We start from the raw sequence: 27908 nt of genomic DNA, 5'->3' as shown, positions 1-27908 counted from the left end.
CATTTCATGCCTCACAACTGCAAATTTCTGAAAAAGTTTGCCATTCCAATAAATAAATTTCTTCCACCACTCCAATCCATGTTTATTATCAAAGAGTTGTTTTTATTATTGAACAGAAAGCCAACTTTTGGTGAGCTATCGGAGGCTATTTCATTTCACATCGTCATCATCATCAAGATCATCAAACTTTCTTTTTTAATATATAATCATAATATGTACTCCTTAAATTCATTGAACACTTATTAAAATCTGACCCAACCCAAGAGTAGTTTTTTTAGTATTTATGTATGTATGTATTTCTCCCATTTTGCTAAATACTTTCCTCTCCACGCAAGGGTTCCTTCCTTCCCGTTCGTGTCACCCCCACAAACAAAAAATCTGACTGTGTGACATGTCCCCAAAATCAAGTTGTTCTTTAAAATCAAAGTGATAATAATAACCCTTGTAAATCACGGCTTGTTATTTTTTTCGCAAAAAATTAAGAAAAGAACACCCCCACTTTTTTTGCCTGCGTAAATTGATTTCTTCCATCGTGTGATGTGTTATGGCATTTTGCAGGACGACCACCATATTATCTAATTTTTTTAGCACTAGTTTCCTCCTCCTCATTATTATTATTAATTATTATGGCAATTATGTAAGTACTAGAATTTATCATCACACACTAATCAATAATAATAACAATAATTATAACAAGATAACCGTCTATAAATATGGCTAAGTTAATAAGTTAGTTCGTTTTTTAGTGATCACCACATCTTCTTCGGTCGGACGTTCATGTTCTCGTTCACCATTTTATTCTCTTGTCACAAATTGATAAAAAATAATACGTACGAATTGCACTTCACACAAGGTTTGGGTATAGTTTTTTTGGTGAAATGAAAACTGAATCGTCCTCCCCGGAGGGAAAAGCCCCCTCCTTTTAAGCCAGTGTATGTAAGTACATAAATATGTAAATAATCGGGCTAGATATATATTTGGCTTGCAGGAAGGATGACATCCATCCCTCATCACCACGTCTACTTTTCTGTAAGTACTTTTTTTCAAAAGAAAAATTACAGGACCTAAGTAATGGCTTAGTTCTCGTTAATTGGTTGATTAGTTAGCTAGCTACGGGTTATCATTTGTTTGGAGTTATCTACTTATTAGTGAGGAGAAGAAGAAAGAGGGTAGGAAAGTCAATAATTTTAGGTGGTAATTGCTGTTGTGGAGGATCGAACATTACTTATTGTTGTTTTTTTTTCTGAAAATTTTGGAATTTGTTGGTTGACTTGTCATTGCGTTAAAAAGTATGATTTTGTTTGGTGAATATTAGAGGAAAGAGAGGTAGATTTAGCAACCAAAGGTTAGTATATATTACTAATTATCCTGATGTGGTGGGGGTGGGGATTTGGGGAATAGTCAAATGTCAGGAAGATATTTTCTCTGCCAGAAAAAAATTTACCCTTACATTTTTTTAGTAGTACACACAATTTTAAATAAATCCATATCCCATGGATTTATATTTTCCTGAAGAAAAGTCACTGTGGAAAACAAGCAGATTTTTACATTACTGAAACGAAATTAGTTACAAAGAAGGAATGAAAAGTGAGTGAGTGAGAGAGAAATATTTTGACGGTGTATGAAAAAGGGTGAGAAAAAATATGGAATTCAGTCACAAGAGTCTCTCAAGTAATAATACAATCTAGTCGTAATAAATTAACTATTTTGACATGTATAGAAAAATTGAGCGCCCCATTTTTTAGTTAGCCAGCCATTTCTTCGTTTATAATCTAGACACGGAGCGGCGAGAATAATTTCATTTCTGAGTTAAAAAGGACGTCGACATGGGAAGAGAAAAGGTGTCGCAGTTTTTTTATGCATGACCACGTGGGGACATGACACGTGCGGCGAGGTGGGGGGATTTTAATTATGATGACATTTTGTGTGTGTGGGGGGGGGTATTTAAAGCTGATGTGATGAGTTGTACGGTGGGTGGCCTGGTCTGACCACAGGATGTACTTTTACGGTAAAGATTGACATTTTTTTTTACAAAGTTATTCTTTAACTTTATATACATTCACGCAAATACAAAGACATTTACATACATACATACGAAACGTACATGAATTCAATATTTGTCGTTATACAGCATAAAAACTAGACTGATACTGATACCGGTGTGATGATAAGGTTATTACGTAATGGATATATAATCGTCGCAAGTAAGTAAGTAATAAAGGAACAGATCTGGTTGTATGTATTAATTATTTATGTGTACATACGTGGGTATTTAGTAGTGAGGTATTAATTATAGCCAAAAAGTGGTGGTACAAATATTTGTGTTTTAAAAGTATAAGTATAAGTAATTAATTAATTAGGAGTAGAAGTAGAGTAGTACATTTGGAAAGTGGGTTTTTTCTTTTCTCTAATCATTCATCATTTTAGTATTTTTTGCATTATTAACTAATTATTAATCGTTATTGAAAAAAAACTTTCTTCCTCCGTTTTTTGTAAGGTACATATGCATGCTTTTCGAACTCTCTGTTTTCTTTCTTTTATTTTGATAAGAACAAGTTTTGGACTAGAATATTTATGTATGATGGAAGTCACAAGCTCTATTATCTAACACGTGGGTTTTTTAGTTAGTTAGTAAGTGGTGGTATTTAGTAGTAGTACTGGTGGTGACGACGACGATTATCAACTGAGAAGACTTATCTGTAGATAAAGTAAATGCCGTAACGTATTTATGTAACAAGTATATAGTATATTATTTAGCACGGAGAAGTAAATTGGTGATTTTTGGGTTACATTAACTAACTACATTTTACTTTTACACATGTCCTCCCTCACTCACTAAAATTTATATAAACCGTACCGTAGATTTTTTGGCAGTACCCACTTCTTTTTGTGAAACTTTTTCTTCTTCTTTGTCGACAAACCGTGGTTGGTAGAATAATAAATGTAAATATATTTTTGAAGAAGGGAGGGTGGCGACATATAATAAAGTTGTTGGGTTAATAATAAATCTGCGTATAATTTACGACCCACGCACTGCGCAGGTCTCGATACGCACCTTAAATGAGAAGAAGAATGAAAATACTAAGAATATTTACATAATTATAGCCCGGCTAGAACTGGAGCGTGTGGGGATTGATTTCTACTTACTAACTAACTAACTACTAATTACGAATAATAATAATAATAAATGGCTGTTGTTGTGAAGGTAATAGTTATTTTTTTATACATGGATATATATCTTCTGGGTGGAGTAGGCCTGTCTGAAACGGTCTTTTGAGTACACACGAATGAATTGTATCCTTAGTTAACGGTAAATATGTATTGAACTGAGAATGATACACACGAAGAAGGTCGTGATGTTGTAAGATGGTCGTTGTTTTGCGGTGGTGGTGGCACGCGTGGCGTCGGCGGCGACATTGGCGTCGTCGACGTCGACTATACCGCCGTCTCCGTATGGCTTCGAGAACTGAGTCGTTCAAACTCTGGGGCCGAGACTTCGTACGGATAATTGTCGGCGTACTCGATGGAAGAAGTTTGGGAGAGGCGTTTGCTGAGGGACGCCTGTTTTTGGAGCACGGCAGCGATCGAGGGGTTACTCCGCTCCCCATAGCGAGTATCCAGTCCTTGGCGGAATGCGTTAACTACACGGATCTGGAGGTGCGAGGGGACACAAAGAGAAAGAAACATGACGTTAGCAATTTTAGGAGAGGGGGATGACCCACAAAATAATTATGACACACACTAATTATGAAGAAGGAATGAATGAATGAATGAATGGATACACTCAACAGAGCTGATTTACCTCGGTCAGCCGGCCTTTGTTTTGCGAATCACCCAAACCATGTTGTAGCCTTGCAGCCTGACAAGTAAAAATTCACACGTCGTGCGATATATCCCCATTATAAGAGCCAGTAGTACGTATCATAGTACATATCAATTATATAATGAGAACAAGAAGAAGAGAAGAGAAACATGACAAAAATGTAAATATGTGACTCAAAAAAGTTGAAAAATTACATTTAGCACTTTTATACAGTGCAGCCAACATGCGGAATCATATATAAATCAGCTCTGTTGATCATCCATCGCAAATGCTGCAGCTTTGCATGTAAAAAATAGGGGTGAACTCTGACCCCGAGGTAACGCAGGGATCCAGCCAGGTAAGTAGTCTCCTCCTCTCATATATGTGACTGGTGGGTGATAAGATCATATCTTAGATAAAAGAAGCTTATCACCAGTCCGAGAGGAGGAACAGTACCCCGTCTGGATCCCTATGTCGGGGTCACATTTCACATATAAAACACACACACGGGGGAAAAAGTCGTTGTTGTGGACCAAGAATTCATTCTTCTCATCTATCAACTTTTCCACATTTTTTAAAAATGTGTACGCATTGAAGGTTGAGTTTTTTTAGAAGGATTTTTTTATCGAACCAAATTTATTATTTATTTCTTCTCGGAATCAAATTGATTCCCGAAAATCAAAGGATTTCATCACAATATATTTTTCATGCTTTTTATCGATCGGCTGGAGGATTGGATCAATCAATCAATATTTTATGGGAGACTATACGAAACGTGTACTTTTTTTGTCTCATCACTGTGAGGAAAGCAAAAAGGAGGAGATTCATGCAGATCTAGTCTTGGATTTATTCCAGATTACTACGATCTTGTCATTTCTTTTTCTACGATATACTTTCTCTTCAAGCCTTCTGCTTAAATTATACGTACGTCGACGGAGGAAACATCACCAGAGATAAGCTCGATAAGCCTCTCTTTTTACGATGACCCCTAAAAAAAGTCACCCATTATGGGTGACTCATTGCTTAATTATCACTCTTTGATTGTTGTGCCCTATCAAAAAATAAAAACTCCATCATGTTCTGAGAAGGAGTGAGGAAAATGAGAAATAAAAACTTAATCAAATAATTAACTAATTATTGTAATTAATTGAGTGGGGGAGATGGAGTGGTCATCTCTCCTCCCACACACTACTAAATAGTCAGACTGCTGCTGGTTGCTGGTTCTTGCTGCTAAGAGTAATATCAGAGTTGTGATAAGCTTTGGACTAAAAAGGGGTGATCATATCAGTTCTACTATGCGACAAGCTTTGTATTTAGGTCTACTTTTCAGTCATCCGTGATGGTGACGTACAAAAGGCTAGTTTTTTTATTTATCGCCTAACATGCTCATCATTTGATAAATTCGTGGAAAAGTGATTTTTTTCAGAAAAACGACACATCAATATTTTTCCTAAAACTTTCTCCAAAAACTGTAGGATGCAAATCTAAACAATTATTTTCTACTCCCTAAATTATTATTCCATGAAGATAAAATCCTACGGGGTCTGTCTGCCTCCAGAGTTTTTTTTTATAAAAAATTGTGAAAAACTGATCCAACCTCCAATCGGCATGATTATTATTTTTTTCCTTCAAATCTGATAAAATTTTTTGTATTAATAAATTTGGTCAATTTTTTTGAAAATGGTTGCATCGTAAAATTTCTTTTTTTTCATAAAAATGGTGGTCCACTGACTTCCTTCATCCCGTCGTTGTTTTATATAAGCACGGTAAATAGCCGCATGCGATGCGAACTTATGTTTTGAGTGCATATTTGCAATATAATAACATAATTATGATGATAATAATAATAATAATTACGAGAGTAATAAATAAGTTAAACCGAGAAAAAAAACACCAAGAGCTTATAAATAATTGTCGACATTTAGAGCAAATTAAATACAACTCAAGAAAGAAAAATTAATCTGCGCACAATGACCTCGTCCATTCATTTCTACGCACAATTAATTAATAATTATTAATGATAAGAATAATAATTTTTCCATCGAACAACCAATTAATCAACAACAGCGAAACGAAACGAGACATTGAAATGTGCGAATTAAAAACAAAATCCGAAACAAATGGATTTTCTTTTTTCGTAATTTATTTACCCGACGAAAACAAAAAAAAATACGGACGGAGACGGAGTATTAAAGAACAATAAACTAGCTCAGTTATTATTTATTTATTATTTATGAAAATAACGCTTTTTCTAAGTTTTTCTCTCCTAATAAACAGTGACTGACATTGCGACAACGAATCTAACTAATTAATTACGACAAATATACGACGACGAAAGAGAACGACGACAAACACGACGACAAGATTAATTACTTCCACCGCAAAATACTAATGTCCTGCGCCAAAGAGAGAGGGAGAGAAGAACAGCTGATTTTCAATTCTAGTCTACCCGGAGGGGAAATTAGTAAGGGGAATAAGATAAGTTCTTATCTAGGATAGAAATACTTTTGTTTTAAGTTATCTAAAGGGTACACTACTCAGTAAATACAGCGGATTTGGGTAGTATTTTTTGCAAAGAAAGAATGGGTAATTAATAAGTGGAGGTATTTTCGTACCGTATTTTTACTTTATCTACGATCCTCTACTTTTTACTAATAATTACGATCAAGCAAAGATTTCACTTTTTTTTTACTAATCTACAGTGTTTCTAAATAGTATAACTACTCCGTTCACCAGTGAAAATTTTAAAAAAATACAGAAGAAAACAAAAGAAAAACGAGGCATGAAAATATTTTTTTCTTTTTTTCAAAAAGATTTACAAATATTACACCCGTTTATTTCATTCCATGCGACAAAAGTATAAATAGGGAGTGAGTACGTAAGTAAGTAGATAAGCCATATAATTAATTAATAATGGTGAAAAAGGAAGCTATATATTTAATAAGCAAGCATATCAATTTTTTCATAGCGGCATCATGACAATTTTTGTGCGACACATACATACGTACGTACATGATCCTTACTCAAAAAGTGAGATAAGAATAATATTTAGATAAGTCACACAGAGGATAAGAACCAGTGTCACGAAGCCAAATAGAGAGAAAATCAAAGACAAAGCGAGTAAAGCGATAAGTAATAGAAAAGAACAAGAACAAGAACAAGAGGTGACTAAATATAAATAGTTTACATATTATATTTCTTAAATACAGAGACAGATAAGTGTATAAAGATAAGAGAGAGAGAGACAGACAAAGAGAGATATTTACAGAGGGCATGCAGTGCAAGGTGAAAGTAACGTAAGTAAAAGTCTTGTTTAGATAATTAATAACTAGGGATAAGTTTGACGCCATGCATGAATTATGTTAAGTACTTATCCCATAATTTATGCATGACGCCCATGTTAACATTAAGACTAGAGTAATGGATAAGCTCCGAAAAAGTTGCTTACAGCTTGATCTGTGGAGCTCTTGCAATTTGAAATGACAAAAAAATTTGTTATTCATTCGGTTTTTAAATCACAGAAATCATTTTGTTAACTTGAGAGAAAACTTTAGTTACGGAGGTATGTTGTTGAATGGTAGGGAGAAAAAGGGGAAAAATATTTACTTTCGGATAGTTAAATATCCGACCAGGAAAAACAAATCTAAAACGGGAAATAGGAAAAGTATGTAGATCGGAAAAGTTTAACCAAAATGGAAACGATTACGTGCCTCGCATTAAGTTTAGCGATCTGGAACTATTTCTGGAAGGTAATCGTCTGTCTGATCACGTATGAACGGGGAGAAAGTTTTCCGCACTTCAAAAAACCTGTCATGAACAGATATCTACTTTCTCCTACAAAATAACGAATCAAATTCAGGCCTTAAATGTAATATTATAACGATAGTTCGAAATCATGGGATTGGTAAACAAGAATGAAGGAGTAGGAAGTCATTTGCATACTAAAAGGGGGGGAAATCGACATTTTTTATGTCAAAAGTGCTCATAATCTTGGAAATTTTTCTATCAAGAATCAAATCTGAGATGGTTTAATACCACACTTGAAAGAATTTAGGGCTCGAATCTCACCTTCGCAAAAAACACTTTATTTTCTCTAAAAACTTCAGGCTACCCTAAAACGCTGATTTTTTCTGAATAATTTTTTTTCAATTTCCACCCAGTTCATTGGGTTTTAAAAATTTGAACAAATTAATTTCATTTCTTTCAACAACATACCCCCGTAGCGTAACTTTTTCCCTGAAGAAGACCAAGTAATTGTCGTACCTTGCTGTAGGGAACCGGGATTAATCTCTCTTGCAATTCACCGCCTATGACCTTACATATCAAAGGGCAGAGTTCGGTGAGATAAAAGTGTCACACATACCTCGGAGGCAAGTAGCAGTAGTAGTAGTAGTAAGTAGCAGTAGTAGAGTAAGAGTGGCAGTATAAGAGTATCATTTCATTTCATAAAAGGGGGGCTCATTTCATTTCCACTTCAAAAGGGGGTTAAAAAAGGACAGGAGTCAAAGTCAAGGAGGGGAAAAAAATTTGTCACCATTTTTTCCCAGGAAATTTACAGGAAGGAAGGTCATACATACTTTTTTTTCTCCTATCTTTTTTTTTGTTACGGATGCCTCTTCATTTCTCTACTCGTTTTTGTTTCCTTTTTTAAAAATATGCAAATATTTAGGACAGTGCCAGAAAAATAAGGAGGAAATTATGACAATAACAAGTCTGCAAAAAATTATTCCACTGCGTTGATTCTTTCTCTCCAAGAAATATTTATAATTCGTTCAGATTTTATTTATTTATTAGTTTTTGTAAAGTTCTAGAATAGAAGAAGAAGAAGAAGTTGAGAAGGTGAGAAGAAGGTGTATTTTTTTTATCATATATAATTACTATATCCTAATCGATATCTATTTAGTGGTCTGTTTAAATAGTTTAGTTTTTACTTACATACACAGGTAAGAAGAAAGTCGTGTCAAGGAAATTTTAAAGTTTTTCCTTCTTTTTTTTACTCACAATTTTTAACAAAGTCCGATCAAGTATGTAATGTAAAGTGCGGAAGAATAGACAACAAAGACGGAAAAATATATAAGAAAAAGTAGACCAGATAAGATACTAAGTTTACTTAACGAGTGATTGATAAGTAAGTACTTCATTATAACGACAACGAGTAAAGTGTGTGTCAAATATTGAATGGCGTGACATTTCACACAAAAAATAGATAGACAAACAAACATTTATATAATAATTCAAGTGTTTTTGCTCTTTTGCATAGGCGCACAATAGAAAATAACAAATAAGTGAATGAATAAGAAGATTGCAGTTGATTTTTTTGTAAAATTCACTCATACCATATTCATTAATACCACAACACACATGAATGAGCGTGAATGACTTATCATTATTATTATTTAGTAATACTTGTTTTTTTTCTCAGTTATTACAAACAATCGATCCTTTTTTACTAAAGTGTACTTTTCCTCTAAAATCAAATAAGTGAAATAAGGAAATAAGGAAATATTTTAATAAAATAATTTGTCAGTTGTTGTTTTTACGACATGTTTTTTTAATATACACGCAGGAATCGTGGTGGGTGGGGGGAATAGCATTCATTTTTTATGATAAGAAGAGAAGAAGAAGGGGACGAAGATAAGTAATGCGCATAGTCAATTTTTTAAGCATGCTGTTTCAAATTCATGTATTGAAACTACATAATCAATCAAAGCCATTCTACATACGGTAAATACATAAGCAGCAATTAGATAAGTGTACGTATGCACATGTTAGTAATTTTTGAAGCTAGTTAGTTATCATCCACTTTTAATTCGTGCTATTTTTTATTTATAGGCAAAAAGTTATAGGTGTATGTATTTACATAGTTATGTATTTTATATATGCTGTTTATATGATTGTTTTCTCAGCGGAGAGCTACTTTATGACTGAGAGGTTATGTCCGTCCGTAGTCACAACCTAATTAATTATGTATGTATTTTTCTACTCCTACGGTTTTTCATGTCTTTTCAAGTTACTAATTCAGTTTCAGTTCAAAATAAGACGAGTTTTTCTAAGCATGCCTTCTTTTCGTCTCACTAATGAGTTTATGTGTATGAACATTGGTCAAATAAAGATAAGTAATTTGTCGTATATATTTATGTTATCGATAGTTTTTTAATACATACATATTTTGGGCTAATTTCAACCTGACCCACCCAGTCCATATGTAGTAGTATACTGTAAATACTGTAGTGTTAATTCTCTCTCCACTAATAATATGCTTATCTTCTTCTACTTATCTTCGACAGAAACGGTATATACTGACCGGAAGTTAGTAAGTAAAACAAACGAGTCTCAGATCGTGTCCTATTTATTATCATTTTATCATGTGTATTTTTAATATCAGGTAAGTTTTCAACTCTTCTTGCTTTCTTTGTGCCCAACATTTCCAATTACAGAGAGAATTATGCGTATCCTTATCAGATCCTTGCTTGCTTATCTTTGAGAGAGAGAGAGATAACCTGTTTCCCGTTTTAGTACCTAAACTACTCTTAATTGTAAGTTAATTGTGACTAATTAATTAATAATACTTTTATTTATGCAGGCCTGTCCTGTCTGTTAACCTACTTATTTGGAGGGGAGGATGGAGTATTATTACGTATTGACCAGCTCAGGTTAGTAAATATATTAACAAACAGAAAAGTGTAACCATTCTTTGTGTATTTTGTGCCGCTGGAAAAAACGAAAGCAGATTAACGTGGGAGCAGAGCAGAACAAGTAAGTGTAGGTATTTTTTCAAGAAGAAGGAGACGAAAATTTGTGTCCAAGTATTAAATATTTCTGATTTGACAGGGAAGAAGAAGAAGAAGAAGAAAATTTTTAGAAATCGGTAAACCAAACCTCATCATCTGGAAGACTGAACACAATGTTGGCTGAGGATAAAATACATATTTTGTACGTCAATCTTTCTCTTGCGGTTTGGTTGGTTGGTTGGTGAATGAGTAGGTTAATTAATTAATTGGTGCAATAATTAAATATAGTGATGATGCGGTGGTAGTGGTGGTGCAATATAATGAATAATATTCACGCACGCACTTTCTCCTCAATCAATGTGATAATTAATAGATAACCAGACTGGACTGAGACAACATTGGGTGTGGTTGGTTGGTGGAGATTGATCAAGAGCAACAACAACAAGGGGGCAAGAACACGGCAGACAATATCAATGGGGAAAAGGGTTACGTTACGTAATACGACATACCAAATGTAATGTAAGTAGAATACGGAACAACTTAAAATTCTAAGGTGAGGTGAAGAACGGCAAATTTTACGAGAGAAATAACAATGAGATTCGAACCAAGTAAATGTTGAATTGTAAGTGGAAGGACTTTCTCCGTGAAACGAATTAAGTTTGTGAATACTTATCGAGTAATGAGAAATTTGTTTACTCCATTCTCTACATTTTTTGATAATATTTTTCATGAAAAGCATTCTTCTGCCATTACAACAGATGGAGAAAGTTCGAGTTTTTACCCTTCTTTGAACCTCACCTTAGAAGAAAAACAACCGAATAAATGAGTGGTAGTGGTAAACTAGGAGTAAATTTATTACAGCACTGCGAATGAAAATATACACATGCGGCCACAACTTGGACAATGCTGCTGCTACTACGTTACGTTACATATTTACGTCTCGAATAATACAGGACACGACAAGAACATTTATATAAAAAGAACAGACACACCAGATCAGGCAGTAGTAGTAGTAGTACATAATTACAGGTCACTTTTTTTCTTTACTGACCTCTTTATATATGAGAAGTGATTGATTGTATTTTTTATACCCTGTCCTAAAGATGTTCATTGATATAGTTCATTATTTTTTTATAATTATAATAGTTATTACTGATATTGAGATTCGCTTGAGGAGAGACATACAGACAAGAGAGAGAGAGACACCGCGGACAGAATACTGAGATTAAGAAGAAGAAGAACAAGGGAAGAATGATTTGGATATGGAGGAGGCTCTAAAAATACTGATAAGGCTTTTGGCAGACATCGTTTCTCATCGAAACGGCGAGGGTGGAAGTGGGACAAGAGAGAAGAAGAAGTAGAAGTAGAAGAAGCAGAGAAAAGAGGAAGGAAGGTGGTAAATACAATAAGTAGTATACGTCTTGGTAAAAGAGGAAGACACATTTGTGAGGCGATAGAGATAATATCATCGTAATTAATATCGGGGGTGTGGGTGTGGTCCGTGTTAGTAAAGAGAGATAGAGAGAAAGTATTGGATTCTCTAATATAAAGTGACGTCTTCTTGGTCATCTCATTCTCCTCCTCTGTTTTTTAGATGCTCGTCTCCTGCACCAACTTTGGCAACTCGGGGAGCAGAGAACGACTAATGTGGCGATGCGGGCTAAGCGTGCTACCACCTCGGGAAGATGGGAGTGTTTCCGTATTGGTCCAACGTACATTACGTCTATCGTCGCCTGAAATGGTCCCAAATCTTAGGAGCTGATTCCCCGTCGATTTTTGGCTGTCGGTCAACGGTGACGGCGTTTTGAGGGGGTCTTCATCTATATAGCTGATGTCGGAGAGCGGTCTTCCCGTCCCTGGATGACTTCGTGAGCTTCGCAGACTTTGCAAACTGTGTAAACTATGGACAGATCTTTTCTCCTCCATATCCTCCAGCGTTGACTTGAATGCTCTTATCACTCTCAACTGAAAAACAGGACATTGGGAGAGAGAGGCATCAGGAAAAGGCTGCTTTTACTTATGTGTCATTTTTTTTTGTTCGGAGAGATGAGAATTCATACCCGGACGCGAAAAATTGATAACCTTTGCACTACTTTTTTTACACTCTTAATTATTTTCCTTTCTTTTCTCTCTAACAAAGTAGTAGTAGCGACAAGTAGTTTCAAGAACAAGAACAACACACCTCACATAATAAATAAGCTGACCTTTTCAAATACTTATACGTATATTCCCAAAAGCGGTATAGCATTTCATCATTCATCTTGTGCCTTCGAGAACAGAACAGCTCACGACAAAAAAGAAAAACTATCGGGCAAAACAATCAAACGACTTTCCTCCATCTAGCAAAAAACTCATCCTTATCTTGCTGCCCATGCCGTTCTCATTTCTTTCTTCAAAAAATCGTACAACACAATCCCAGCCGGCCGGGGAAATAAATGCATTAGGAGAAGAGAAAAACATGCACAATTTTGACACCCTGACACAAAAAAAGTCTAAATATCCTTCTCAAAAATTGGTACTCCACCTTAACTTATCGTAAGTAACCCTACATAGCTAAAATAAGCGAGCAACGTATCATCGTATTGTACATATTTTCATACTGACGTCGTCAGGGTGGTTTGGTAGAAAGAGAGAAAGAGAGAGAAAGTAAAAGTAGTTAGGGAATGATGCTGGGGTGTAAAAATGCTACATATTCAGAGAGAAAAACAAAATAATGAAATAATTCAAGGCCACATAATCCCACAGAAATCTTATACTTGAGGAGAAAGGTTCTGAACACTACAACAAAAATAATGCCATGAGCCGAAAAGATAAGAGAGAACAACCCAGAGGGGGGGGGAATAGAGGGGGGAAGGGGGCATAGAGAGAGAGAGCACATTCCACACAGAGGTATTTACATATACGGACTGAGACACTACTATTTACGATACATACATCACCACGAAGGGAATGGGTTGCTTTCACTTGCAGTTATATAAGTAGGAATCAAGGCGGATAAGTAGACACGCAGGGGGGAAGGTTTTGGGGGAAAGATAGATAGATAGATATATAATATAAATAGTGATGTGATCTGAATATAAATATATAATCTACAACCGCACAGACCTCGCATTGTCAATTCATCACAGGTCATTGCGACCTACACACCACGTTCCAGTGCAAAATTAAATTATTATGTCGTATAAGTAAGTAAATATATAAGTAGAGATATAATAATACGAGTCTTATACATAAATAATACAGGGTTGCTTGCATTCATCTGTCTGTTCAATCAATGTTCTTTGTTATCGTCGTAGTCGTCGGAGTCATCATTCAATCACCGAGAGAAAGATAAGTCGATAGAAAGAAGTTAGCGTTTTAGCCCAGCACCACCAAATTCCCCCCAAAAAAAGAGAAACCTATCCTTCTTCCAGCGGATGGAGGGGGTGTGTCACGCGTCGGCGAGGAGATGATGATCATTTTTGCTCAGCCAGTTTTACCAGAGAGAGATACAAGTTTTTTACGTACGTACGGGGGGTGGGGGCAAGGTGTGTAGTTAATTAATTGTATGGATATCATTATTATTTAGTGAGTGGGGCGTGTGTTTATGTGTCTGGGTGCGTGTTCATTTTTTTCATATACTAACTAACTAACTAAAATAGCATGCATATCAAGAATTACTTATTATTTTATACTTAGCATTTTAATATGGCATCCAAAAGAGTGCACAAAAACTACTCCAAGGTTGCACACACAAGCATTATTTAAGCGGTATAAGAAATAATAATCAGATCAGATCAGTTCTGGATGGAGAAGAGAAAAAGAGGACAAATTATACACTTGCGTCCGAGGATTTTGCTATTTAGAGTCAATAATTGTGATCACTTCAAGTGTAAATATAGGGATCAATTTCGAGCACTCTGCCAAACTCGGGTTTCATTTAGCTCCACAATTATAGTATATTTTTTGCAATAAAATTGGCAGTTTTCATTGTTTTTTCTTCCTTCCATACACATAAATATTAACAGAACGAACAAGGTGAACAAGAAGAAGAATGAGAAAGGAGAAAGAGACGAAACGAGGACGAGAAACACACAAGTAACATTTTTTCGCATAGAGAAATAGAGATTTTTTTTAAGCTTTCATAAAACACGTTGCGACTTTCACCCTTAAGAAGAAATTAATACGCCCAATTTTGTAGGATGGGTAGAGAAGATTTGTTTCACTTAAGGAGCTAAAAAAGGTACAAGTGGCGGCTTAGTAGGAGGAGAAGAATATCACGGTAACAAGAAGAATAGAATAGAATAATTATGCGCAGAGAGAGAAAGACAGAAACATGAAAGAAAGGAAACAACATAGATATTTTTTGTCGCCATCATCCACTTCCGCAAGTGTTCAGTTAACTTTTTTTCATATAGGCAGAGAGAGATTTTGTGATTTCAGGAGTAATGTAAAATACAGATCATAATAAGTAATAATAAAAGCAGGGTAGAAAAGTACACGTTAGTCACTCACGCATATGTAAGAAGAAGATAATATTTATAGGAGGTCAAGAAAACATAGATAAGAGAGAGAGTAATAAATAACATGGTATTTGTTGTACATTCAAAAAGAGGTAAGTATGGTTCGGTATGGATAAGAAGAAGAAAAAGAATAATGGTTTAAATATGTTCAGAAAGATTTCCGGTACAGAAAAACAGAGAGAGAAAGATGGAGAGAACTTAAAAACAGATGTCTTTCTTAAGATCAAAATCAACAACAAAATCAATAAAAAAGAAATATGCCGACCAGATCAGACCAGCCGTGGCAGTGGTGCTGGTGGGTGGATGGAAATATGCCATCAAGGATGAAAAACAGGAGATACATAAGAAGAAATTTAAAATAATTATCAAATGATAACCACCACCACCACGTCTTCAAAAGCAGTGACCGCGGAAGCGTCGGATAAAAGGACAATCATCTGCCCATCAGTATAAATATAATCCCGTCCCTCCCAACAACGTTAATGTCCCCACACCTTCCACGGCCACTGTTCAAAAGTATTCCAGTCTGGTCCTCTCAGTAAATAAAGAAAATAATAAATAGTTTCGTAACCGATATGTAATAAATGTAGGAAAATGTAATGAAATTAGGTGACACATAGAGCACCATGAATGAATGAGAGTTGGTTGTACAGGAGGAGGAGTAGTCGTAAATAGTATGGATGGTAGAGAGTTAGAGAGAGAGAGAAATATATATATATAAATATATGGTGGAAGACATCAGTTTTGCATAGATACCATACGACCGCATGAGGTAATTGAGAGGTAAGTATAAGTAAGTAATATATGTGTTGACGGGTTCAAAAAGAAAGGGAAAGACAGGGGATAGTTTTTCGGTTTCGATTTTTTCAGGGGAAAGTCATTCAAGTTATGAGAATAAGAATAACGGGAAGGATTTTTGCAGATTTTTTTTATGGTACGCTGCCCCTTTTCTTACGCGTCTACGATATGGTTAGTATAGTATGGTAAGTATCAAAAAATATGTATGCGTACTCCGCCGTCGTCTCTGCTATTCTATTCCTGATAAGTTAACGACGTCTCCCTCTTTTTTCTGCCAGAGTACGTTGGAAAATAATCGGAACGGAATGTGGCAGTCATAAATAACACCCGCTCCTTGGTTTTAAATTGCAAAATGTTCCGAACTTTGAGCAAAGACGTTAAAAAGGTTTTTGTTAAGTTCAGGTTATTTTGTTCCCTGAATTTGTTTGTACTGATAAAACATTTCTGCTCCTGAATGTTGGAGGGGTTGACTGCCACCATATTTGAATGTTTACTTTGCTATCATATTTAGAATTGATCGTCTACTTCAATTGTAGAGATAAAACTAAGCGCGTGTCCCTATTTCTTTCTTTTTTCTTCATTAATTAATTATTATTATTGCAAGCAACTCGTCAAGTTAGGGCAAAACACCTACCTGCGTTTGCAACCTGGTCAGCCCCCGAATCCACAAAATTTGACCAGCACTTCGCCTTTTTTCTGCATCCGCATCATATCCTTCTTCTCCCAAAGGTACGACGTCAGTGTACTGTTCTGGGTGCCCACGTCCCCACCTGCAGCAGAAGACACAAGGTTCAAGTTAATCATGGCTAATAACCGTTATTATGCATGTATTTAATGGTGAAAACTACTTACGATAATAATTTGGGCAGTGTTCGCGTCGGAACTGTGGTGACAACTTGACCCCAGATAAGAGCACCAACACCAAATACCAAACACCACATCCATTCTTCCAATCGTAGTGGATAAGTTGAAAAGGCTAATCCACCACATTGGACGATTACAATCTAGACAAGAAGAATATTTTGAACATTACAAGAAATTTCTGAATGATAATTATGATTTTGAATAATTGGTATGGTTGGAAACCTGTAAACCGGCTGTGAGAATCCAGATCACGTAGAAGATGGGATTTGTGAAGATTCCTTTGAACACGTTTCTTTGTCCGTGAATTTTCCTCGCATTTATTTCATTGAAGAGAGTCATCATTACAAAAGTGTTAAATATCATGGTCATGTGTGTCGACGGTTCGGTGATAGTAGTGCCGTTATCAATATCCAAGAGCTTGTCTCCTACAAATTCAGGACAAGTGTGCATTTTACTTCCCATTCCACAATTTGAAACATATATGTAACTAGTCATTTGAACCACTCACCAATAAAGAGCAGAGAAAAAATAACAACCAGCTGATAAATAGCTTGACCCAAAATATTCTTCATCATCGTGCGCGAGATCAAGGGCTTTGTACGACCGTATGGTTTTCTGAAAAAGTAAGACAAGCAAACGTTAATGAAAATGTATTCATTTCAGTATTAAATCGTTACTTTTGAGCATTTCTACCTCAATAAAAGATCCGGAGTAGGCATTTCAGTAGCTAAGGCAAGGGACGCCAAAGTATCCATAATCAAGTTTACCCACAACATTTGCACAGCCTAAAACAAACAAACAAGGATTAGGAATATTACTAATCGTACGCAATGGTTAGCTTAGTTTTGTTTATGTCGTGTCTAATACCTTGAGAGGACTGCTGCTCACAGCACAAGCACCAATAAAGGCCACAATCACAGCAACGACATTCACAGTCAATTGAAACTGTAGAAACTTGGCGATGCTGTCATACACATTTCGGCCCCACAAAACAGCTTTGACAATAGACGAAAAATTATCATCAGTAAGAATAATATCAGAAGCTTCTTTTGCAACGTCCGTTCCAGCGATACCCTGAAAAAATGGACACCATAAGCTACCGTGAATGGAAGGAAATGTTTCTCCAATTTGATAAATGAAATCGTCTTACCATGGCAAACCCGACATCTGCTTTCTTCAATGCTGAAAGAGAAAAAAAAACAAAATGAGTGAGGCCTCAAGAACGGATTGTTTTCCATCTTCTTCTTCATCATCATCATCATCATCATCATCATCCTTCAAACTGAAGAATAAGAAAATTATGATGTTCATCATGATTGAGGCCCTTTTACTCTACAAATCCTTCTCCCCCACCACTATCATTACCAGTGCAGTGCCAAATTTTGTCAAGGAATCATCTCAAACAACAAAATTATGGAGGTCTACAGTGACGATCCGGTCATCAACCGACTTCGAGGGAAATTGGTCGAGTTTTTGAAGGGGAGGAAAAGGGATGACGACAAGTTGAAGAAATTGGTGGAAAAATGTGGATCACATCCCAGGGATGACCTCCAGTGGTCCCCAACCCTGGGATATTACCTTGTAGTGAAAAGCAGGAGTAAAGCCTCTGGATTTGAAAACAATTCCTACTTGTCTTACCTGCGCAAAACTTGGAAGATGAATTTGAAAAAGAAGAGGACAGAACAAGAGGAGAACCCTCAACCAACGGAAGAGGAGGAAGATGAGAACACGGTAAGAAAAATACCCATTCATTCATTTTTACATACATTTGCGCAGGCATAATTGAATGAAAAATGGATTGAATGAATGAAGGAAGGGAGAAATGCATGATTTTCTGTTTTGCAGATGTGGTCCGAGACCCCGAAAGTCGACAGGGCGCGGAAGGATCTTCTGGGGTTCTTGAGGGGGAAGGAGGAGGATCGGGTGCAACGGGCGAAACTTTTGGAAGCTGCAAATTCCACCTTTGAGGAGGCCAAGCTGTATTACACCCCTCTCCTTGGCTATTACTTCGAGGAATCCAACTCCGCCAAGAAGAAAGGGTGGCAAAACATCACCCTCCGGGCCCACTTCCGACGCATTTGGGGTGCGGATATGACGATCCACCACCAGCAATACAATAAAGACCTCCAGCGGAAAAAGTATTGGGAGAACGACGACTTCCGCCAGAAGAATCTCGACAACGCCAAGATGAGGAGGAACAGGAAACGCATGCATCTAGTTTACGTCGCGAAACTTGTACGCACCCGGGATGACCTTGTGGTTTATTACGTCGGGAAGACGACAACTCGCGAGGGTTTGTTTTCCATACGGAGGAAACATTTCCAACCCGCCCATCGCAGCCTCATAAAAGACAGACTCGAAACGGGGGAATACAAGTGCTTTGAGGTGAAGGTCATTCTCTGCCGTGACGCATTCCATCAGGAACAAACGGAGGCGTTTCTCATGGTAAGAATTCAATATCTGTTGGGGTAAAATAGAAATTATTATGTGTGCATACAATAATTTAAAATTACTACTTCATTAGGCTTTTGGAAGAAAACGTAATAAGATGAACCCCAACGCCACCACTACTTACATCATCACGAGGACGGCAGCCCTGGAGAAAAAATATCGCCAGAAGGCTATCGAGATGGCGTTGGACATGTCCATTGAGTTGTTTGAAGAGGTGGATGAAGAGAGTGGGGAATGGCCTCCCAAGTGGGCGACACTGGAGGACTGCTCCGAGTTGCCACTCACTCTTAAAAGGAGTGAGGTCATCGAAAGATGGATGGAGACAGAGAAACCGAACGGAGAAAAAAAGTTGATGAACTGGAAAAACGTCGTCGATCCGGAAGCGGAATTTGGGCCCAACCCCCAATCAGATCACGAGGATGATGATGATGACGAGGAGGAGGAAGAAGACTGAAATACTTTAAGTGTAATTTGCTTACCTGGACCTGAAAATAAAAATTAAAAGTTTTAAACGACTTAATTACATATGATTTTAATTGTTTTTGTTATTAAGAATATTAAGAAGATGAGAACTTGCCGTCGTTCGTTCCATCACCGGTTACGGCGACGACTTCACGGTTCTCGTTTACCTGGAATAGTAAATAACATTATAAGTCAAAATCCGAATAATAAATTGTGTTGTGTAAAAAAAAATCAAGTTGAAACTAATTACTAATTCGTACCTTCGAGTCAATAATGCCCTTAACCAAGGTGTACTTATCCGTTGGTGAGGATCGGGCCAAAACTCGCAACTTTGGCCAAACCTTGTCAATCAAGTGTTGCTGGACTTCTCCATTACTGTCTCGAATTCTTTGGTTGAATTCCTTTCCTTCCAAAATTAAATATTCGTCACCGGGTTTGACGATGCCACATTTCTGAGCAATGGATCGAGCCGTATTCACATTATCTCCAGTGACCATTCTCACTGTGATTCCCGCTCGCTGGCATTTCTTGATTGCGTCAGGTACCTGGAAAGTTTTAAACGTGAAGTTAATATTTATGTCCATCTCAAACGTGCTGAATTTAAAAACACTGTACTCACTTCAGGTCTGACAGGATCTTCGATTCCAACGATGCACACGCATGTCAGATCTTTTACAATATTGTCTTCATCATCCCAGTTGGGGTCGCCTTCGGACAGGACTTCATTCTCTTCGGCTTTGTGTGGAACGAAATCTTTGTATGCGACTGCTATGGTACGCAAACCGTCACAAGCCATGGGTTCAATAATGTCCGAAACTAAACGATCCTGAGACTCTCTGGGAAACTTTTCAATTTTTCCATCCTTCCCGTAAACGTACGCGCATCTAATTATAGTGAAAACATGGAAAATTAATAACTTTATATTAAATATTAATTCTAAACATTACTTAAATAACGTACTTCTTTAATATCATTTCTGAAGCACCCTTGGTGAACAACCGGTATCCTCCTCCTTGTCGTGGGATCACTGTGCTCATGGACTTACGCACGGAATTGAATGTGTAAACACGAGTAAACGATTCTTCCGGGATTCTGTCTCTAATTTGTCCGAAATCCTTCCCCATATCTCTAATAAAGCCAAGTAGAGCACACTCTGTCTTATTACCGACTTGTTTCGGCAGTTCTCCCGGATTATCTGGAGGCTGTACATATTCGGTGAAAATTGTTTTAACAAAAACATTACCAGGAAAACAACGTGTTTTAAAATTTTTGTCAAGATCTTACCAAAACTCGAGAAGTGTAAGCACAATTGACAGCAATTGCGTGAACAAGTACGTCAGCAACGTGAGGAGGTAAATCGCCATAGTTTGGAGTAGTTTTCCGATTACTTCCACAAACATAGGATTGGACAACAGTCATCCTAATGAAATTAATGGGCATCAATTATTCACCGATTTTGTACTAAACTGGTTAACAAAAAAAGTCGATATATATGTCTAATAATCCAACCTGTTTGTAGTGAGAGTACCAGTTTTGTCGGAACAAATGGCGGTGGCATTACCCATAGTTTCACAAGCGTCCAAATGTCGGACAAGATTGTTGTCTTTCATCATTTTCTGCGCACAGACAGACAAAAATATGCATACATCAATATTGTAAATAATATATGGATTGGTTAGTTATTTTGAAAGAATCAACGTCTCACCTTCACAGAGTATGCCAACGACAGCGTGACAGCTAATGGCAAACCTTCCGGAACGGCAACGACGAGCACAGTAATACCGGTAATAATGAATGTCACAAATTTCTGGGCATCTTTAATATGCCACTCTTTTCCGTCGATTACGTAGGTCAAAACGCTGAACCGAACAAACATGATGACCACGGTCAACACGGCGATTGCGGTACCTACGAAGAAAAACGGTAAAATAAGGTTTAAACATTTTCAATCTCATCCAGTTTGTTTTTCACTATTTGTCCTTCTTACTAACCAGCGTATCCAATCTGTATGGCGAGTTTAGTTAGCTTAGCTTGCAGCACGGATTTTTCATGTCCTTTGTCCTCCACTTTTTCCTTTGGAATTGGAGCTTCTTCTGGAATTGGAGGTGGTCTCCCATCTCTGACAGCGGTTTGATGGCTGTTTGAAATCACAGGTCGCATTCCAGCCTCTTCATCTCGCTTCATAACCCTTGGAGTTTCGGGTTTGACGGGTTCTACTCCAATAGCAAAGAAATAAAGTACCACAAATTGTGCTAGAACTAATGTATTGTTAAAGACAGATTGGTACCTTTGTTCTTTTTTGGCTTCTCCTTCTCAGTTTCCTCAGCTGCAGCGCCCAAGAGGGCGAAAATGATGCCGGACTGAGAATTAATGCCTACCGCAGTGACGACAATCTTGCCACTGCCCTCCATGACGTGGGTACCTGGTCAACGTCACAACACACATGTGAATTAGTCAGAGTAGATGGTAGTGACGCACATGTAATAATGTTTTAGGTAGGCCATTAAACTACTGAATGATGAGGAAGGAAAGAAGCGTACCTGATAACACCATTGGGTCTGTATTCTCACTTTTCTTGACATGATCTGACTCTCCGGTGAGTGACGATTCGTCAATTTTTAAATCGTTACTTTGTAGCAAAATACCATCCGCGGGTAAAAGATCGCCATACTTTATCTGCAATGATGTATACAAACAGATGAGTAATTTGACTCTCTCTGACACAATGCCAAAACACACAAAAAAAGAGATGACAAACCTGACAAATGTCACCCACGACAATTTCGCTGACCGGAATTTGTCTCACTTCTCCTCCCCGAATGACACAAAAATTATGTTCGCCCTCAATCCGGCTTTGTAAACCTCTAAATTGACGCTCTTTGGTATAATCGTTGAATGCAGTAACCAGCACTACGACCACGACCGACACAAGAATGGCCACACTGTCAATCCAGCCATGCTCCTCGTCATCTTCCTCGTCATGGTCATCCCCAGAACTATATTTCGTTACGAGCCAAAGTATTAAGGAGACTAGGGCAGCTACTTGAAGGATGATGAGGGTCACGTCTTGAATCGCCTCCCACATCAGCATGAGAAAGGTTTTCGGGGGTTTTGGTGGAATGACGTTGGCACCATAAACCTGGCGTCGAAGCTCCAGGTCTGCCTTTGATCCAGTTAAGCCTGCCAATCACAGAAAAACAAATCATTCGTCACCGTTTCCTTCATAATAATTGCCCTTCGAATTATTAATCTCACCGTTTATAGGCGATGAAGCCAGTCTTCGACATATCTCCTGGGTTCCTCCCACCTCTGCAACTTTTTCTTGCGCTTCTATCCCCCGTATTTCCATAAGATCTCGCAAATCACCCAGCCCGATCCCAAATTGGGACGGCAATCCTTCGTCACTCGCCATCTTCACTGGATTTAAACTTCCTCCTCCTCCTACTCTGACAGTCTAGGCTAAACCCCTTCTGCTGAAGACGAGGGCAGTAAGAGTAGCGGCCGCCGAGAGGAGTGTGTCTTATCTCAACAAACACCACCGGGAGGACAACATGAAGAAGAAAGAAGTAGTGACGACCTGGAACACAGAAAAAAGAGAGAACACATTAAAATTTAACCACCCATTACATAACCAAATTGTTATTAACCTACTCTTAAAAAGTAAATTTTAATGAATTATTCCTCTCCTCTGACTAGAAAAAAAAGTTGTGTTCTTTTCAAGAACAAACCGACCAGAGAAACCACCACCACCAAAAACTTCTCTCACTCACTCCCGGTGGCACGAACTAAACTGAACCAGACTGACTTTTGTGATTATTCACGCTTCTTCTTCTTCTTCCTTTGTTTCTTGATAAGATGACACAAGGAATAAAACCTCTACGTCAGAAGGAAGGAACCATATACACTCCACATATATTTATATAGTCATTTAATTCCTAGAGTCAGCAGCAATAAACCCACACCACCACCACGGCCGAGCTAAACTATAAAACTAAAACTAACTGGAGTAAACAATGAATCACAAAGAGGAGACACACATGCGGTTTCATGTCGTCGTCCTTCTCGACTGCTGCATAAGCTGGAAAAAAAGATATAGTAGAGAAATGATATGATGATGATGATGATGATGATGACGAGGAGAATAATAACTAACTACACTAAACTAACTGGCTTTATCCATGCTGATAACTATCTCAACCAACCAATCCATCCATTTCCATTTAATTAACTGATGCCAGCCAGCCAGCCAAAGTAATGACGGAAGCAGGACTGACTTGGTTTTGTTCTGCAGTGCAATTCGTGCACGTTGCACAGAGAGAATTGGCTACGGCATGTACATATTATGCAGATTAGGTAGTTAGTTCGGAGAGGAATAATAATAACTCTGGGAGAGATAGAGAGAGAACTCTCTAGCCGTCTGTATAGTTTAGTACACAAAAATAAACAGTTTAAATAGGGAGAGACTCGTCGTCGAGAATGATCTCCGAGAGCCACGGCTAAACCAACACCATACTAAGGTCTAAATTTAGGATTTTCAAGATATTTTCGGGTTTTCCTCCTCGGAGAAGAACGGGGGGAAAAATGAGTGGAAAAAAATAAAATTGTAAGACTCACATTTATACAGGCGAAAAGAGTAGTAGTAGAAGAAGAAGAATTGATCACCAAGAGTGGTACAAGTACGAGTTATTAGTTGACCGAGACATCCTTATTATTTTAGGTAGCACTGAATTATTGTTAGGCTAATTAGCTTATTTATTTATTTATTTAGTTACTTTTACTCTTATTATTTATTATTATTATTGTATAATGGCAATTAAGAAGTGAGCACCCATTTTACTTTTGAATAAAGTTCATAGCACCGCGAGGACTGGATTGATTGAGGGGGGGGATATATTTTTCAAATGACGTATGACCAGCAGATGACGATGACGACCACGAAGAAGTGACGGACAATTATTGTCACCTCTCTTTTTTCTAATAACTTATCTGCTTCTCTTTTCGTGTCCTGTCCTCTTGGTCACCTCTCCTCTAGGCTCCATGCTTTCTCTCCACTCCACTTTCCCCCTCCCTCGCCTGCCTGCCTGTCTAGTTGAGATAGTAGATCCTGGCCTATACTTTCTCCCTCCCTGCCAGCACACCACACTATCAAATCAGGCAGATTCGAATGCAAGAAGAAATTTACAAAGACAAAACCGCAGAGGTGCACACACACCACGGAGAGAGAGAAAGAAAAAGAGGAAGAGAGAGAATAAGGCTCCCCTGCTTTCTCCGCCTGCCTGCCTACTTTCTCCTCTGCTAAAACTTGGTCCGTCACCTACCACGGTGTGCAGGGAGGTTTTTTTCGGATTATGTATGCTGCCTGACTACTCCTTCTTCTTAGCTCCCCTACTACCTAGACCATTGTGTGCTGCGAGGAGAGAACTCTTCAGGTTGGCCTCCATCCTGGATCGATTTAGGTAGCCCTTTCGCAAATGTGGGGAGAGAAAGCGAGGGTGAGTTTAGGTTGGCTAGCGAGCCGTGCCAATTTCTTCTTCTTCTTCCTCCTCTTGTGTACTCCAACATCGATCGGCGCATGCAATTCGGTCGCTTTTCTCCAAAAAGGGCACCAACCACGAGAAGAATACAAGCAGACCGTGTGGTGGTGGTGGTGGTGCTTTTACTCCTACTACTACAACTCTAACTTACTAGTAGCATTACGACGAGACCGACATGATTTCCCCGACCGACCGACAGACGACTTTCTCCTCACTCTCTACTCCCTCGCCTCGCACGTCACACTCATTTCCAACAACTCGGCACATTCACGCTGCCCTTGCTGCATTATTTTATAGGGCGAAATCCTGCTCCCACTTATCCGCATCCCATCCTTGCCTGCTTTCCCCAGCTGCAGCAGCCTCTCCCTCACACGCAAAAAATGGGAAGACATGAGAAGAAAGAAAGGCTGTGCCATCCATACTCGGCTTTACTCACTACTACGATACCAAACCAAACCACCAGTGGCCGCGGAACCAGGAACAGAGGGACAATGTCCCCAGGGGGGTTCGATGTCATCTTATATAAACCCGGGCCTCCCCTAGTTAATGTCCCCACGGCTTCCGCGGCCACTTCCTCTACCACCACTTTCCTCTCTCTTCTCTTTTGACGGAGAGATTAATTTTAGCCTCGTCGCATGTAAGTATGTATGAATCGTATATCGACCATTCCCACGTCAGCTTTCACCCAGAGAAGAACAAGATATAGCGTGCTGGCTGACTGGCTGGGTTGCCTGCTGGTGCTATTGCTTTCACTCTCTGAATAGAGAAGGAGGAGGATGGATGGAAGACCACCTTGGAGAGCTGAAAACCAAACCAGGGATGGATGGATGGATGGGATAAAAGGAACAAAGAAAGAAGAGAGAAAGCTCCTTGATGTGTGCACACACAAAAACACAAAAACCGACCCACTGACTAGCCTGGTATTTCATTTCATATTCGTGCTACCGGAGAAAGAAGAGGCCTCTCTCTCCCTTTTATCCCTATACACACACACGGCGAAAGTATGATCCACTTTCACCAGTATCTCACCACTTCCACGACGACGATACGACTTTCCTTTTTAACAAAAACCATATGCATGATGCTGTTCCGAGCTTAAATATAACGTGGACGTGGCCTTGACTGGAGTGGAGTGGGGATCCATATAGCACGTTTGGCTGCACGCTATTGTGGTCAAATTTGTCAGCTTTTTTAACACAAAATCTAACCAACCCCGCCCTGTGTGACCAAATGACCCAGAATTACCTATACCGTTCGACCTTATATGTACCATCTCCTATATGTATTTATTTATGCATGAGAAATATTTATTTACATTAATAATCCTCTCTCTCCCGGTTTACTTAACTGCCAGTAATTACGACCACTTCCAAGAATACCGTAATAGTAAAGCACCAACTAAATAAGTCTGTTGCCCACCTCCACATCGTAACTGATGATCTTGTATTTAAGCATATCTGCCCAATTATTATGCCACATGGACACACACACACAAATTACATTACTTGTACCGTTACATTCAACGACATTTCACATTTAAATGTGAGTCCTTGAACCGGAATGTTATCAGGGGGCACTGATAGTCCTAAAATAATGAACCATTAAATGACCATGTTCTCTGCTCCACATTCGAATGAATGACCAGACCATTATCACCAGATGATTATTATATAACAAATAAAACTAAACGTAAACAATGCATCGTTTCATTATCGCACCGATAAAAAAATTAATATTTGAACAACAACTTTCAAAGTCAGTTAATTTATTTATACGTGACGGCAGGCAGACAGACACCACACCACACCACTCGTCCTAACTAATGTCCCGCCGATAAAGAGAAATGACAATCCCTTCTTCTTCTCCCTCAATTAATTAATTAATTAATTAATTAACAAAATATTTATTTACTCACCTTCTTCTCCGTCTTGTTAGTAATAGTTAAAAATTCGTCGTCACCAACTTTTACAACCACACCATACACACATCCAATCCAATCCACCCACACCGTCGGTCTCTCTCTCTCTAAAACTGTCCTATTATCCGTTAATTGTCCATTTTTCAGGTGATGATATTTCCCCCAAATTAATACAGTTCACACCCCCACCACCACCACAAAAAAACTCAGCAAAATTTCAATAATCCGTAAGTTTTTTTTAAAAAAGAAGTATTCTCACAGGCAGTCAAGAAGAAGTAGAAGAGGGAGAGACACAAGAAGATAAGCTCGTCGGTTTTTGATCATCCGTCCGTGTTCTTTCTGTTCTTGATTTAGTCTGTTCTCTGTTCTGTTCTGTTGTTCTTCTTCTTGGCTGGCTGGCTGTTGGTTTGGCTCGTTGGTTTTGCTGCCTGGCTGCTTCTCGTTATTCGCTCTCCTTTGAAATGAAAAAAACTGCCCAAATTCACCGTCACACAGCACACGAGTAGTAAAATGAGGATAAAAGCTCTCTCTCTTCGTCCGTCCGTCCGTCCATGTGCTGCTGGCCAACGCAACCGAATCACAAATTTAGGCGAGATTACAATGTCTTTTATCCAGCCAGGAGGGCCACCACCACCCCATTTGCATAACACCACCAGCAAAATCATCATCACCGTCATCATCGTCACTTGCTGGACAATGCGTTTTTGTTATGCAATGCAAATGCATGCTCTTTTTTGCATAAACAACAGGACAGCGTCATCATTTGCATAGTCCGATACGATACTCGTGCAAAACTGATTTTGCAAAAGTGAATTTGCAAATCTGCAACGGCGACGTCTTCGACAA

The 27908-nt window shown here is 38.2% G+C and overlaps 1 protein-coding gene across 1 annotated transcript; it reads right to left on the bottom strand.

The window, feature by feature from the left end:
* Nucleotides 1–77: 77 nt before the first annotated feature.
* On the bottom strand, nucleotides 78–27627 carry LOC110856808 (plasma membrane calcium-transporting ATPase 2). Its single transcript, XM_022105365.2, has 24 exons — nucleotides 27060–27627; nucleotides 22866–23187; nucleotides 22369–22790; nucleotides 22151–22286; nucleotides 21898–22032; nucleotides 21602–21826; nucleotides 21316–21518; nucleotides 21120–21226; nucleotides 20895–21030; nucleotides 20571–20812; nucleotides 20230–20494; nucleotides 19871–20155; nucleotides 19726–19777; nucleotides 19628–19633; nucleotides 17848–17879; nucleotides 17565–17771; nucleotides 17391–17482; nucleotides 17206–17312; nucleotides 16920–17122; nucleotides 16686–16837; nucleotides 16468–16603; nucleotides 8066–8116; nucleotides 7251–7268; nucleotides 78–3651 (listed from the first exon to the last, which is right to left on the bottom strand). The coding sequence occupies exons 2-24, from the start codon at nucleotides 23020–23022 to the stop codon at nucleotides 3436–3438; spliced, it is 3585 nt and encodes a 1194-aa protein (XP_021961057.1). The 5' UTR covers nucleotides 23023–23187; nucleotides 27060–27627; the 3' UTR covers nucleotides 78–3435.
* Nucleotides 27628–27908: the final 281 nt, after the last annotated feature.

The sequence above is a fragment of the Folsomia candida genome, unplaced genomic scaffold, assembly GCF_002217175.1.
Source record: "Folsomia candida strain VU population unplaced genomic scaffold, ASM221717v1 Fcan01_Sc017, whole genome shotgun sequence".
NCBI lineage: Eukaryota > Metazoa > Arthropoda > Collembola > Entomobryomorpha > Isotomidae > Folsomia > Folsomia candida.
The sequence above is the reverse complement of the archived record's forward strand: the minus strand, read 5'-3'. Positions and strand labels throughout refer to the sequence as shown.